This window comes from Lissotriton helveticus, chromosome 2_1 (genome assembly GCF_964261635.1).
Source record: "Lissotriton helveticus chromosome 2_1, aLisHel1.1, whole genome shotgun sequence".
Lineage (NCBI taxonomy): Eukaryota > Metazoa > Chordata > Amphibia > Caudata > Salamandridae > Lissotriton > Lissotriton helveticus.
The window spans coordinates 556,849,981-556,864,094 of NC_136059.1; the positions used below are offsets into that span (position 1 = coordinate 556,849,981).

A 14,114-nucleotide genomic window follows, 5' to 3' on the forward strand; every position below is an offset into this window, starting at 1 on the left:
CCCAGGTGCCCAGGCTGCGGAGCGCGGATGCATAATTTCATCCAGGCCCAGCATGCCCGTGTCATCCTGGGGCAACGTGCCCGCGAAATGGACGGCTGCCAGGAACACGAGGACCCCTCATCGTCGGTATCCAATGGGTAACCCCCATCCTGGGATGGAGAAGGAGGCGCTGTGGACATGGCTGGTTCCAGTGGCGGGGGAGCTGGGGTTAGGGCTGGACTTCGCTAAGAAAGCGCTCTTCAGGCGCTCAAAAGCGTCCTTATCCACTCCCCCATCCCCACATACCTTCTTAGGAGGAGGGGCACCGTCACCTGCCTGGGGATCTGGGGTGGGGGGAACTGCAGCAGAAGTTGCCTGCGCAATTTTTGCGCACTCAGTTACAATGCGGCTGGCCAGCCGCTCCTCCATAGGGCCTACCACCTCATTGAAGCAACGCTAGATGGAGTTATCTACCGCTTCAAAAAAGTCGTCGTCCAGAGGTAAGTACTGAGTAGCTTCCTCTGCCTCCTCATAATACTCCCCCTCCATTGCGATTAAAGCCACGACAACGTGGAGCACGCAACCTTGAAAAAAACCAATGCACTAATGTAGCCTGCTGACCCCAGGAACCCTACAGGTAGCAGTGCTTAATAGGTGGAACACCCATAGTGAAAACAGCCACGGGCTGCCAGAAGGCTGAAAGGCCTGAGCAGAATTTGGGCAGATCAATGAACTGCGATGTTTTAATTGGGGTGACATCGCTGTGGGGAAAATCGTACTTTGCCCCCCAAGCGCGCAGGCCCTCCAAAGACCAGGCCTAGCCACCACCTGGTGCGCAAATCACGGACTCTCAAGGCCACAAGAACTGAAACCTGCCCTCAGGCGATTTCGGAGGAAAGCTCCGATATTACTGCCCCAGCGGGGCATCAAGCACAGCAGTGCCGGACAATACGGACCCCCGGGGGGGGGGGGGGGGGGGGGGGGCGTTCACAGTGTGGCGGCAAGGGGACAGGCTCCGGCGCACTCGGTCTCCCCAGCGCGGTCTCTCTTGAAGATAAACTCACGCTGAGAGAAGCAACGAGACGCCCGGGCGCCCCCTGGCGGGCTCAACCCCCGCCGCAATAAGTGGACGGCCGCAAAAGGAGTGAACACGCTCCCGCGGCACTAATAAGATAAAACAAAGGGAACCTGCGGCAAAGGCAACATTAAAAGCAAACAATTGTTGACCCGCATCCCCTTATATTACCAGCATAAAAGTTAAAAGCACTCAGGACGAGCAAACAGATTATACACAGTAAGAGAAAAAACAGCACTTAACTGGCTGCCCAGCAGCGAAGAAAGAGGGGGATGCTCAAGATGGAGGGCCTTTTCAGAGGAGTTTATGGACAGAGTAGAAGGACTGTGTGATGGATTGATGGGAGTTGATGTTTCAATGGACATATACATGGATAGGTTTTGCTTAAATGATGTTTTTCTGGTTGTTTTGGAAGAAAATACATCAATGTTGCTTTTATGGCTGCTGTGTCTTGACCATAGAAAATAAAAGGGAAGGAAGAAAAGCATAATCGGAGCCTCCGGTCCTGACATAGAATCTGCAGTGCAAGTACTTTCAATTTAAGACACCAGTGATGTCACAATTATGCCCTCAGTGCCAAACTCACTTATAATGTCAAATGTAATGAGCCATTAAAACTGCTAATGCCTCCCTTTACCATGTACAAAGTTTGCAGCATCAAATAGGACAGCAATTATTTCTGCTACCACTAATGAGTGGAGGGACCCCCCCCCAAAGCAATCACCTTATGCAACTTCTTAAAAATGTAATCAAATTGCTAGCTTTTCAACAAAGATCTTAATTACTAGGAATGTAGCAACCCAGAAAGTCAATTTGCAGCTGTTGAGAGTAATCCTCCCTGTTTTTGGCAACTCTGACACTACGCTGTTTTCAGATGTTCAGTAAAAATTACTTTGGACAATTAGTACTGATCAGTCATCTGTCTGGATCTCCCTATTTCCGTTTTTACAAGTCTGAACTATTCAGAATGGATCTTTGGGATCTAAACTGGTCCATAACGAATTTAAAGCAGATTATCTTATCCCCATGCTAAAGAGACCATCTCTCGCCTAATATAATTTTTCTAATAATCAGCCAATTTCACAATTTATCCATACGGCCAAGATACTTGAGAAAGCAATTTTTAATCAACTAAATGCCTGGGTGGAGAGTAATAATTCTCTCCATGAAATGCAAGCCTGATTTTGGTTTAGCTGCAGTACAGAAGCTATGGTAGAAGCCAGGTCTTTACAATCACCAAACCTAGCTCAGGGGACAGGTTGTACCTAACCCGCCCCATTATATCTATTTTTATACTAATTTCCAGGACTGGGGACTGAGTCCCAAAGTCCTAAAATGGCTGGCACCACATCTTTGTCGATGTTGTGCAGCCAATCAGATCTTATCTTAAGATCAGTCGCTCCGCTGAGCCTCCGCGGAGGGAATTATACAAAGTTGATGAGCCTTCATTTCTCAATACCTGCTGAAAGGATTTACACCAAATCGCAAAAAGCCTTCTTTCTGGACCAAGATCTAGCTTTCTGCCAAATCTGGTGTAATGCCGTTCAATAGTTTTTGCAGTATCGCTGTTCAATTTTCCTATGGGAAAATAAAAGGATAAAACAAGTTTTGAGACCCCTCTTTTATTTGGCGACCGTTTGACAGATCACCCCAAAACTTTCAGAAAGGAGCGGAGTTATGTTCTCCAGAGTGAACATATTTTCCCTGGGGAGATGTGAAGCTCAGCTGGGTTTTCTGCAGGGGCGAAATGGACAGAATGGATGACAGATCCCTACTTCCCTCACCCACATCTTCTGCCCAACAGAGTCAAAGCCAAAGAGGGAAGGCGGGAAGTGGGATTCTAATGTTCTAACTATTGCAGGTTCGCCAGTTGTCTGATGGCAATGTCAAAGTACTGGAGCGGGAGACTCACATAATGTATCTAGAAAATAAACACACACTTATTATTTCCAATGACTGCAGAATTTAAGCTGTAAACAAAGAAAAATGTGAAACATACCAACCTTGACAACAACCATCGCAGGGAATCAACTGACCCACAAAAATCATATATTTTGCCTGTAATCCAGGAAAAAACAAAAAATGTATTTTCCTAATCAGGAGAAACAATAAAGGGAACAAACGTAGGGCACAAAAAGGTGAAGGGTCAAAGTGCGTACTTTACAGTGAAGTGGTTTAAAAGACTATGGGCCAGGTGTAGGTGGCCAAATACCGAGCGCTAACGCAGAAATTCGCAGAATTTCTGCGTTACCGACCGGTATTTGGCTGAGAGCAATGTAGGTGAGTTGAAACCTACTTTCAAAATAAGGAAACGCAAAATTGCGATTCCTTATTTTGCTCTTGCATTTAAGGAATTGGAAATACCGATTCCTTAAATGCAATGTAAGTAGCACTGAAAAAAAGTGCACTTCAGCTGTAAGGATTCGCTAATTACCACCAACTTCAAGTTGGTGGTAAGTAGCGATTTCCTTCGAAAAAACACTTTTTTCTTTTTTTAAAAGTGCCATGTGGCACACATCCATGCCCTTAGGGCATGTATGTGTTCCACATGTGCACACCTGCACATTTCAGGGGTGCAACAGGGTGTACTTTGGACACCCTGGCACCCTTGAAATAGCTCCCGCTATTTGTGATTCTTTAATAATAGTGAATATCTTCCAATTCATTCCTATGGGCCTCCTAGCCCATAGGAATGAATGGCTAGGTATTCCTTAATACCGAATCTCAATTACCGATTCGTTATTAAGGAATGTTAAGGAATCGCTAATATTTCAGCGATTCCTACCTTTAGCGAGTCCTTAATAGCGATTCGGTAAAAATTGCTATTAAGGACTCGCTAAATTGAATTTACCTACATCTGGCCCAATCACTCTTTGTTTGCAGAAAGAGATATGAAGAAACCTTGGAATGAAACAAGTGCAAGGCAAGAAGCACCTTCCACAATGAATAAAGGAACACTAGATCAGATAAGTATCTTAAACCACTAGATACTTGGATAATACCTATCCTACCTTGTAACTGGACTAGGATTCTTTTGAAATACCTCTTTTTGTATTTCTATAATAAGGTACCAGGAGTTAAAGGGTGGAAAAATGCTGAAGTCAGGAGAAAAGCAAACGGACTGGCTGATTAATCAAATCCAGGACACTACTGTGCCTCTGAAGAAGAACGGCACACCAAAAGGAACAGAGCACCACAGGACGCCAGGAGAGAAACGCCCCAGACGTCTCTTCAACGCGGAGCTGAACGGAGAATGCAGGTAAGGGGGAAAATCACCGGAGGCATGGCGGTGTCTAAGATGGAACGCGAAGCATGTTCCCCTTGCGGACCCCCTCCCTTTTGAGTGCCTCGACGGGATTCGGCAGGCGGGGCACGCATCGGAGGCTACGGGCGGGGTAGAAGCGCTGCTGCAGGTAGACTGACTGCGCAGCCCAACATGAGACACCACTTCATATATAGCCCATGAAATATTGTGGTGATTATCCCTATGCTCGCCATTTTCAAAATGGAAACACGCTGTCTTTGAGAGAAGATGATTTGCATGTGTTTACAGAAATGAAGAGCATGAAAGGGGAGAGGGAATTTCCATCACCCCTTGTTGGAAAGTTGATTATTGGTAGGGGCAAATGTAGGTCTGCACTGGCAATAAGGCCACTAACACATGATAACACCAGGACTTACAAAAACATATTTTATAAGTACTTTGCTTATATCTACAGGACCCCCACTCCCTGGAATAACTAGGAGAGGCTATGGGGGATCTGAATCTGTATAAATATTGAAGATCCTCCACAGTGCTCCTAGCACCAAAGTCGAATTTGGGCAGCACTTTAGCACAATGTGGGGAGTAAAATGTGAAATTTCACTTAACCCAGGGCATATAAGACTCATTTTACAAGGGTCTACCTTATAAATACTTGACCCCCACCCATGGGACACCTAGGGGAGACCCTAGTGGTTCCTAATATGCCAAAACATGAGAGGATATCCATTTACAAGTGCCCCAAACCCCAAAGTCGACTTTGAGCACAATTTACTTTTTAAAAGCAGTCCTGCCACCCAGGGCTACTTTTAAAACTGACCTCAGGTTTCAGCAGTGCACACATGCAAGTGCAAAAGAGCTGCTGGCCTCTAAACTGCCATGCCCTATTCATACTAGGGGCTGATCGGTAGTTTCGATCCCTATTTCCTAATATGCTCTAGGGCCCTAGGAGGTAGGTCATGCCAATCACAGGGGTACCCCATACCATAGTGTACCCTAATGTATGTAGGTATTTTCACTGTCTTCTAACTGTGTCCCTTTCAGCATTGCACTGGCTCTGGGCCTGGTTAGGCAGAGTGCAGGGTCAGTCAGAATTAGTTACCGCCAGTACCATTCAGCAAAAAGTTGGGGGGTGCCCGGGGCGAATTTGCAACACCCCTTAACATAAACTAACACATTTATGTTAATCTACTTTCGTATGCAGGTCCTCACAAGATTGCCCACATTCTGAAAATCTATCATACTAGTCCTTAGGATTTGGAATTCAACCTCATAAATTCCCTTCTAAAATAATAATTTCTTCAATCTAAGTGGTACTTACGTGTGTAAACAGTGTGAGAACTGGGCCAACTTTGTTTGCTCTTAGAAAAACAAGCACTCTCTGCTTACCTTAAAGATAGGCCCGGTGAACTTCTATGGTTAGAGTAAGGACATGGCAGTCTGCTATTTTATTTGCGATTGTCCCAACCAAGATAGATTTGTATGAGTGATATAGCCCTTTGTTCATCCCATGCTGTAGGAATGGCTGATCCGCACACAGCTCTTGTTTCTAATTTGAGAGTTCCTCTTTTGTAACTATAAGAGGTCTTGAGTGCACCATGAAGGAATGTTGAGGCTTTGCGAAAATGTTTGCCTTTACTGCGAGATCCCAGATCTTGGTACTCAAGAATCGAATGGGCTACATCTATCCTAAAATCAGTCAATAAATGTAGAAATTGATTGGAGCTGGTTTAATTATTTATTTTTAACTATTTTAATTATTATATTTTTTTATCCTTAAAGAAATGGCACCCAACTACTAACCGATTACTGAAAATGTATTTGCCAGTTACCCTAACAATCACCTTGTAAGTGCCTAGATGTGTCACTTTAATACAATTCAGTCGATTTCACATTACTGAAATAATTTCTTTTATTTTTGATTTTATGAAGTCTGGTTTCATCTATTTGAACCTGAGTTGGTCCTGAATTCAAGATTAGAAAGACTCACAAATCCTTCTCTTTCCTCAAGTCTTTAGAAGGTGAAGCAACATCATCATGTACTTCCTTGTCCAGCTTTTCATCATATAATTTAGCTCAGTTAAACTATTACAGAAGAGGACCATTCATATGTACATCCGTCCATTCTTGTGCATATCTGTCCAACCTTACCATATCAGGAGTAAAGCAGCAAGTCTGGTGAGACACAACTTTACTGCAGACATTTTTCTGTTCATGGGTAAGGATGTGAACTTTGAGTTGCTAGCCACCACAGGCAAAGTGGTCCATGCCATGACACTGTACCCACTTACGAGGGAACAAAATAATAAAATCACCATGGGAATACTAGCTACAAAAGAGACATAGTCTTAGCAGCATTTCATCACTATTTAGCTCAGCATTGCTATTCTTGGGACAGCTTATCCTATTTTATGTAATACAACAACCGTCCTAAGGGAAGAGAGGTTTTCCATATTCATTTATAACCCATGTTTAAACTTTTACCTCCAATTCTTCTTTTCTTTTTTGTTGCCTTAAATCGTAAAACTATTTGAACTTACCTAATGTCTGTTCCTTCTTATCGAGTCCCAGATGTGCTCTGATTTGTCCAGGTTCACACCCATAACAAGTTTCAGTTCCTGTATGCATATGGAAAGAGAGCACTGTCTCCCCAATCTTTACTTCATCCCCATGCTCTAACACATATGGTTCAGATTTAATTGCTGGCTATTTAAAAAAAATCAAAATGAAATTAGTCCTCAGTGTAAACATGTGGTTTAAAACAAAATGGTTTGTAAACAAGCACCACATATGATTTAACAAGTAAATAACAAAATGAAGATTAAAAGCATACAGGTATACATTTCATAATAGTCAGCTGTTTTAGTCTTCTATATTTAAACCTTCCTTATTATGGCTGAATGCTCAAACTGCATTGCCGCCTTGTACACCTTATTATATTATATTGTATTGTAATTGCAATTATGTAGTGCTTAATACCCCTGATGAGGCGTCAAATAGCTTTTTCGATGAGTAGCATGCTACTCCTGAACCCATAAAGGATTAGTGTTGAGTTAGTATAGTGAAATATGAAAGTAATTTGAGTGGTGGAAAGGTTAGTCAGTTATTTGGATTCAGAAGGATAGCGGAGGGATAGAAGAGGGAAAAGGTTTGCATTTATATAGTGCTTGTTACCCCTGATGGGGTGTTGAAGCGCTTTTTATGGCGAGTAGCACGGTACTTTGGAAGTCATAGCAATAGTGGGAGGCTTGGGATGATTAACAAAGGGATGTGGAGGGGAAGAGTCAGAGGGAAGAGTTTAGAAAGGCTTGTTTTGGGGGATCAGTATAGTAAAAGAGGTGTCCGGTAGTGCAAGGAGGGTTAGAGTAGGGGAATCTAGAAAGGGCTATTTTGGGGATCATAGTAGTGGTATGGGGTTTGCGATGAATGAGAGAGTAGCGGTAATGGATATATTGATAGAGGTATAGGGTGAAAAATAGGCTAGTGCATTGGAAAGAGTAGTAGATTGAGGTTTGAAATGAGTCACAGAGTTCAGGTAGAAGATATATTGAGAGAGGTATAGGGTGAGAAATAGGGTAGCACGTTGGATATGCTGAATTAGAAGAAAGTAATAAATATATAGATCCATAAGTACATGGAAAGTTTATGGATGCATAAAGGAAGTACGTATATGTAGATTAAAGATATTGATCGGTATAGGGTAAGAAATAGGGTAGTGCATTGAATATGCTTTTTTGGGGGTGGGGGGGAGAGTAATGAATATATAGATCCAAGTACATGGAAGGTATATAGATGCATAAAGGAAGTAAGTATAAGTAGATTAAAGATGCATTTGATAAACTCTGTTTTTCAAGTGTTGTACTTAAAACTTTTTTTTACATAATTATTCAACATGTTCATACAAAGCAATATACATATATAGGTACATATCTATAGTACAAATAAATGCTTATATACAGAGGCATATGCTGTATATTTCTGTTTGCGTATGGTGCTTATGTGGGGAAGAGCCAATTCTTGAGTAGTTTTCTGAAGATTAGGTGGTTGTCCGTGGATCTTATGTTGGGGGGATAAAGAGTTCCATATATTGGCTGCTTGAACAGAGAAGGATGTGCCACCCATGGTTTTTTCTTGTATCTTGGGATTTTGAGGCGAGGTGCCACTCTAGAGCAGAGGTTCCTATGATGAATGTGTTTGGTGATGTTATACTTCAATTAAGAGTGGTCCCATTCCATTTATGGCTTTGTGGGTGATACAAATCAGCTTGAATGTGGATCTTCTGGCAACCGGTAACCAATGCAGGGCTTTGAAAGGCCTTATGTACACCAAATCTATGTATGTCTTGTATCTATATGTATAAAAACTTTGCTAATGCTATAAATGACAGTACCTAGGCACCCATTATAGTATTGAGCTATGCTAAAAGCACAAAGGCTGCACCATCCTCAATGTACTTCTTTCAGTAACTCAATATCACAATTGCCCACCAATTAATGGAGTATTAGTGGGTTGACTGACATGATCAAAACATCTCATGGGTTTTGAAAGAGGAATCAGTTTGAGGTGCACAACAAGCCAGGGAGCATGAGAAGAGAGCATTTATTGTCCACATTTTCACTTATCGTACACTCAGAATAAAACCAAGCCAGACAAAAGAGACAGTCAATTAGCACAGAGGAAGACATATGCTATCCATGCAGAAATCCACACGGAAAGTGTATAAACTTGGGTTGTTGAGATGACTGAGAAAAGCAATGAAACATTGGAGAATTATTTAATCTGTGACAGGTGAAGAAAACTATAAATAACCAGAAGACCTCAGAGCTGCCATAGGCCATGGAGTAATTTTAAAGATCCAACTAAAAATCAAACAATCCCAGCAAAGATACTACAAAAGGCCAAAGCACCAAATGGCACCATGGTCTACCTATGAACTTGGAAATAAAGTACCCTTAGACCAACGGAAGAAATATGCATGTATAAGGACAATAAAAATAACATCATAATAAAATCTTATCTATCAAAGGTTAATGAGAATAACTAATCTACAACAAATGCATACATGCTTTACAAGTGGTAGCCACAGTGGAGCTTTTAAAAACAAGGTTTTAATACTACTGATTGTAAAACTGAACCACAAGATGGTCCTTTCATTTAAAAACAGCCTTTCATTACAGAAGTGGCCCACTTTGAAGCACTGTATGGTCATGAGAGGACAAGTATAGAGTGGATACAATGGGCAAGCAAAGGCGTGTAGAGAATCCAACTTAGAGAAGGTTTTCACACTTCTTACATTCCAACCAACAATCAACTTGTATATCAGGGAAAAAGACACCACATGCCTCGAAGCCCTGAAAATGAAAATTCTAGAGTTCTCAACTGCAAGGTGCTAAGATCAGATAGAATTGGTCAGAATTGGAATTTGTGTTGTAAAAAATGTATTTTTCCAGCAACACAAGATTGAAAGAAAACAAGGATTTATGAGAGAAAAAGGTAAAACACAAAGAACACAGGACCATCAAACAAGATGAATCATATATGATCTTCAGAAACATTTGATGCTTAAAAGGTATGTGGTAAGACACTCTTTGAAAACCTTAAAAGACACGCTAAGAGGATAGGGTCACAACAAAGCAAATCTGAGAAATAAATAGCTTTTTGTGGGAAAAAGGAAAATGAAAGGCTATTAATATATGTTTTGAGAGTATTCCTCAAAATTCACAGTCTGAAACGCTCATCCGTTACGCGTTCCCTGAATGAGGATTTGTAGCCTCATGAACAAAATGATCCACTATTACTACAAACAGAAGGGATATAGACAAGGAACACTGAAAAGAGGTTATGCAAAGGCATTTTCTCAAAGAAACACCACTTTGCAGCATGTCAAAATATAACATTACCAATGACAGCAAGCAACATTCCTGAGGTGTGGCGCAGTGGCCAGGGCGGCTGACTCCGGAGCATGGGCTCGTGGTTTGATCCCCGGCGGCAGCTCAGACCAGCACCATGTGACTCTGGGCAATAGGTCACTTAACCTTCCCAACGGCCCCAAGCGCCTGGAGACCTTTAGAGGTGATTAGTTTGCGCTTTACAAATACAGGGTTATTATTATTTGAAGATCTGTCAAATGAGGAGCGAATGGGAAGTAACAGCAAGAAGCAAAAAGGAAATTAAATCCACCTTTCTTCCAACTTAGTTTTTGAGAATATATCCAATATCTAGGATAAAGCAAGACAGAACTGCAGAAGAAGCATAACATTTCTTAATGAGATAAAAAGGAAAATGTATAGCTCTTGCTGAAAACTGACATGATCAGACATTGTTTCATCCTGTTTTTGATGAGTTCTTTAATTCAGTTATCATTCTCTAGTTTAGATATGTTAAGATGTTTTATCGAATGCCTACAGTGCTGAAGACAAGAATGGTCAGAGACGAAGGATTGACTGATTTGGTCGCAGCATAACAGTTGGGTATTTAAGCCATAGGTAAATGTTAGTGGCGCAATGAAAAGACGGGCTAATCTAGCTTTTTAGGTCTCGCCTACACAGCGCACATGCACTGCATAGGAGGAGACCATTACCTTTAATCGCAACGCGCGCATGTGTGGCGATTGCCTTACGGGAGCAAGCGGCAGTGCCATATGGTATCAATTATCTTCATGCTCCTGCAAGGGAATCGGCAGGACCCCATCTCCCTGCCGCGCGAGACACGCGCGCCTGCTTTTGCTTGTTCTCTTTCCCCTTCAGCCACCCGGTACTCACGGCATCTCCAGCCGCCTTCTCCCTATGTCTATCCAGCTGTCTCAAGCAGAACAGCCCGCCTTCCTCCAACAATCACCTGCCTCCCGTACACGGCTCCAATATAGCCAGCGGGGAGGTCGGCATACAAACCCCCCTCCCGCTTTTGCTTATTTTTATTTGTATTTATTTATTTAGTATTCATTGTCTCTAGTGATAGTGTAATTAACTGAATGCAAAGGCTCACATGGCATCTGTAGTCGATGTCCTATCAACTCGAAACACTTTTGTAAGTAGAAGTATTCAATGGAGCCACGGCGATTACATCATCGACTTCCTGGACCGGCGCCAAGATTGGTGACAGACTCGGGCGCAGCTGCTCGAGAGGGAGCGTGCCGAGTGCGCGCTGAGTGGTTGCCATCCAGTGATGAGCTCACCACCCCAGCCCCAGCTCCCTGCCATGCTTTCAGCCTAATGAGATCGATAGGCATGAGGGAGGGCGCCACCCACCACGAGAGCTGGTAATGTCCTCAGGCGGCCGCGGGGAGCCTAGCCGAGGCTTTTTCTTCTCATAATTGCCGCTGCCGAGCACCAGGCCCATACCAAGAGAGGTTCACAAGGGGTGGGAGGTACTTGGGCAGCTTTTAGCCTGATGAGGTTGGATGTCCTCTTGAAATTCATCACCACCGCAGGTAAGCTTCCTTTGTGCGTAGACACGTGCCTTGAGGCATTCTCCCACTGACAAGCCGTCCTTGTTCACCTGCATTCTGTAGGGCAATAGGAGAGACGCTGTTGTTTCCGGAAGAGATGAAGAATACAGCGTCTTACTGACAGTAGATATGACTGGTTCCTTGACTTTGTGAGTCACATGTTGTATGTCCCTCTGTGGTACTTTGACTGTGAATGAATGCCAGCCCTGTCCCACATGGCATAGCATGAAGGAGTCGGGGTGTGATGGGGACGGACCCCGTGTCATAAGTGGGAGCTCCCACGATGTGCGGCCTAGGCCCCCAATGAATAATAATGAATAAACACCCACTTGGCTGTGGTGTGGGCGGAAGACCCCTTTCCATCTACCCGAGTTTATTAAATAGCCTCCGGCCACGCCTGGCCAGAGGATGGTAAGGGTGTGTCGTCATGTAGGCCAGTCTGGTGCAGGAATGGTCCAGGATTCCAAACCACCCACCTACTGGTGTTTGTTGCTCGGTGCGTTTGCATGGATCGCAAGTTTCTTAGGTGCATGCGTGATGAGCTACTCCAGTGCAGCTTTTTACCTTTGAATTCTGAGACTTGTAATCCTGGTTTTATATTAGAACAAACAAGACTACAAATCCCATAATTCAAAGAAACAGGCATTGACATTGCCAATAGGTCTCGTCTTTGGGACCTTATAAGTATTTAGTTATGCAGCACATTATCATTGGTGAAACATTAACTGTTGCATGGGTAAACACTTAGAAGGTCCCAAAGGCGAGACCTATTGGCTATGCCAATGCTTGCTTTAAGTAGGAATTACATCATTGTTGTTTGGTATAAACAGTATAAACTTTAACTTAAATGTGCTTTATGGTTACAATTATGATATATCCCCAAAAACCAATTAATACGTTCTACTGGAGATAGGCTTTTTGGTAGTAAAATAGTACTATAAGCATGTAGATGTCACAATTGTACTTTTTAGGATGACAGGGACAGATAATTGTTGCATACTCTCCACTTCAGACCTTGCGTGGATGGGGATGAGGAGGCTGCCTGGTTATTGGAGAGAGGTGCATTGCTTCACAAAAGGATACTGGGAAGGCAGGAGGGCATTTTCGAGTCTTACCAGCTGACAGCTCAGGACAGGAGAGAAAGTCAGAATAATGGTATGGACATTACGCATGTACATGCAGGCCACAGGACAAAACTGTAATTGCATGGACAATAGAGACAATAGTATCAGATACGTGTGTGTGCCTGCATCCATTGTATGCCATGGCATATACAATTGTGGTAGATGATGTCATGTCTAATCATCACAATATAAGCGGAATAAGAACTTCTACAAGGTTTGTTTGTCAGCTTCTGACTGCAGATGTCCCACTAAAATTCACTTCCAATTCAATTCAATGTACCCAATGTCAGGCTGTCGGCATTCGGGTGGAGGTTTTCTATTTATGAATTTTTGTTTGACAAATAAGGTCCCCCAAGTCACCCTGGGTTTCATGGTTTACCTCCAGTTGATACGTCGTTTAATGCAGATTTTAATATTAACATAATTCTTTTGAAGAAGTTAATTGACTTGATTGTTTAACAGCGCATATCATTTGCCTTAATTGACAATCTGCGGGTGTTTGAATAGATTGATTAACAAAGAGCAGACTCGTTTCCCATATGAGGTTTAGTAGTTCCCCTGTGTCCATTAGGCAACAAAATCCTGCTCAGACATCAGTGTTGTTTCTGGCATTAGCAAATACCTTTTGTTCTGCCGAAAAATCCATACAAAATAATTCGGGCAGCCCTCTTCAGCCATTCATCTGTTGTAGTGCCAATTAAACGTTGCTCCCATCCATCACAGCAGGCAATATGTGGCAAGGGGTCAGCCCACTGAACTCACTGGTTTTCTACAGTGTGAGAGATTGTATCCTCCTCAAGCACAATGCTGTCAGTCACCCAGAAAATAGCATCTTTCAGTATTGGGGACTCGGAACACAATGTGACTTTCTTTTTTTTTTTTAAAACATCAATTTCCAGGATGGGCTTGTTTCGTTATAATATTCGGGGACCACAGAAGCTTCAATACCACCTTCCTGCCTTGAGTGCCACCCTACCTGGCTATCGTAAGGCATGGTGATTTACCACACTTATAGACATAGGAAGGGAATAGTGCCACATGGATATGGCCAGAGGTAAAAAACGAATAACTTCAAATAATTATCGCCATCAACAATATGTTAAGTTTCAATTACCTTCGTAGCAGATGGTAAAGAGAGTTATGGGGCATTTGGCTGATTTGCAGTTAGTATGGTCACAAATGAAGTGACTTAGAAGTCCATCTCTTTCTCCATCTTCATGCCGCTCA

The 14,114-nt window shown here is 42.8% G+C and overlaps 1 protein-coding gene across 2 annotated transcripts in view; it reads right to left on the reverse strand.

Annotated features, from left to right (window-relative positions):
- Positions 1–14,114, reverse strand: part of AGGF1 (angiogenic factor with G-patch and FHA domains 1) — a 425,972-nt gene that overhangs the window by 104,103 nt on the left and 307,755 nt on the right. For both annotated transcript variants that reach the window (XM_078675220.1, XM_078675222.1), the window contains exon 10: positions 6,857–7,022. In XM_078675220.1, the coding sequence (XP_078531346.1) occupies positions 6,857–7,022 (166 nt within the window). The remainder of the gene's footprint in view (positions 1–6,856; positions 7,023–14,114) is intronic.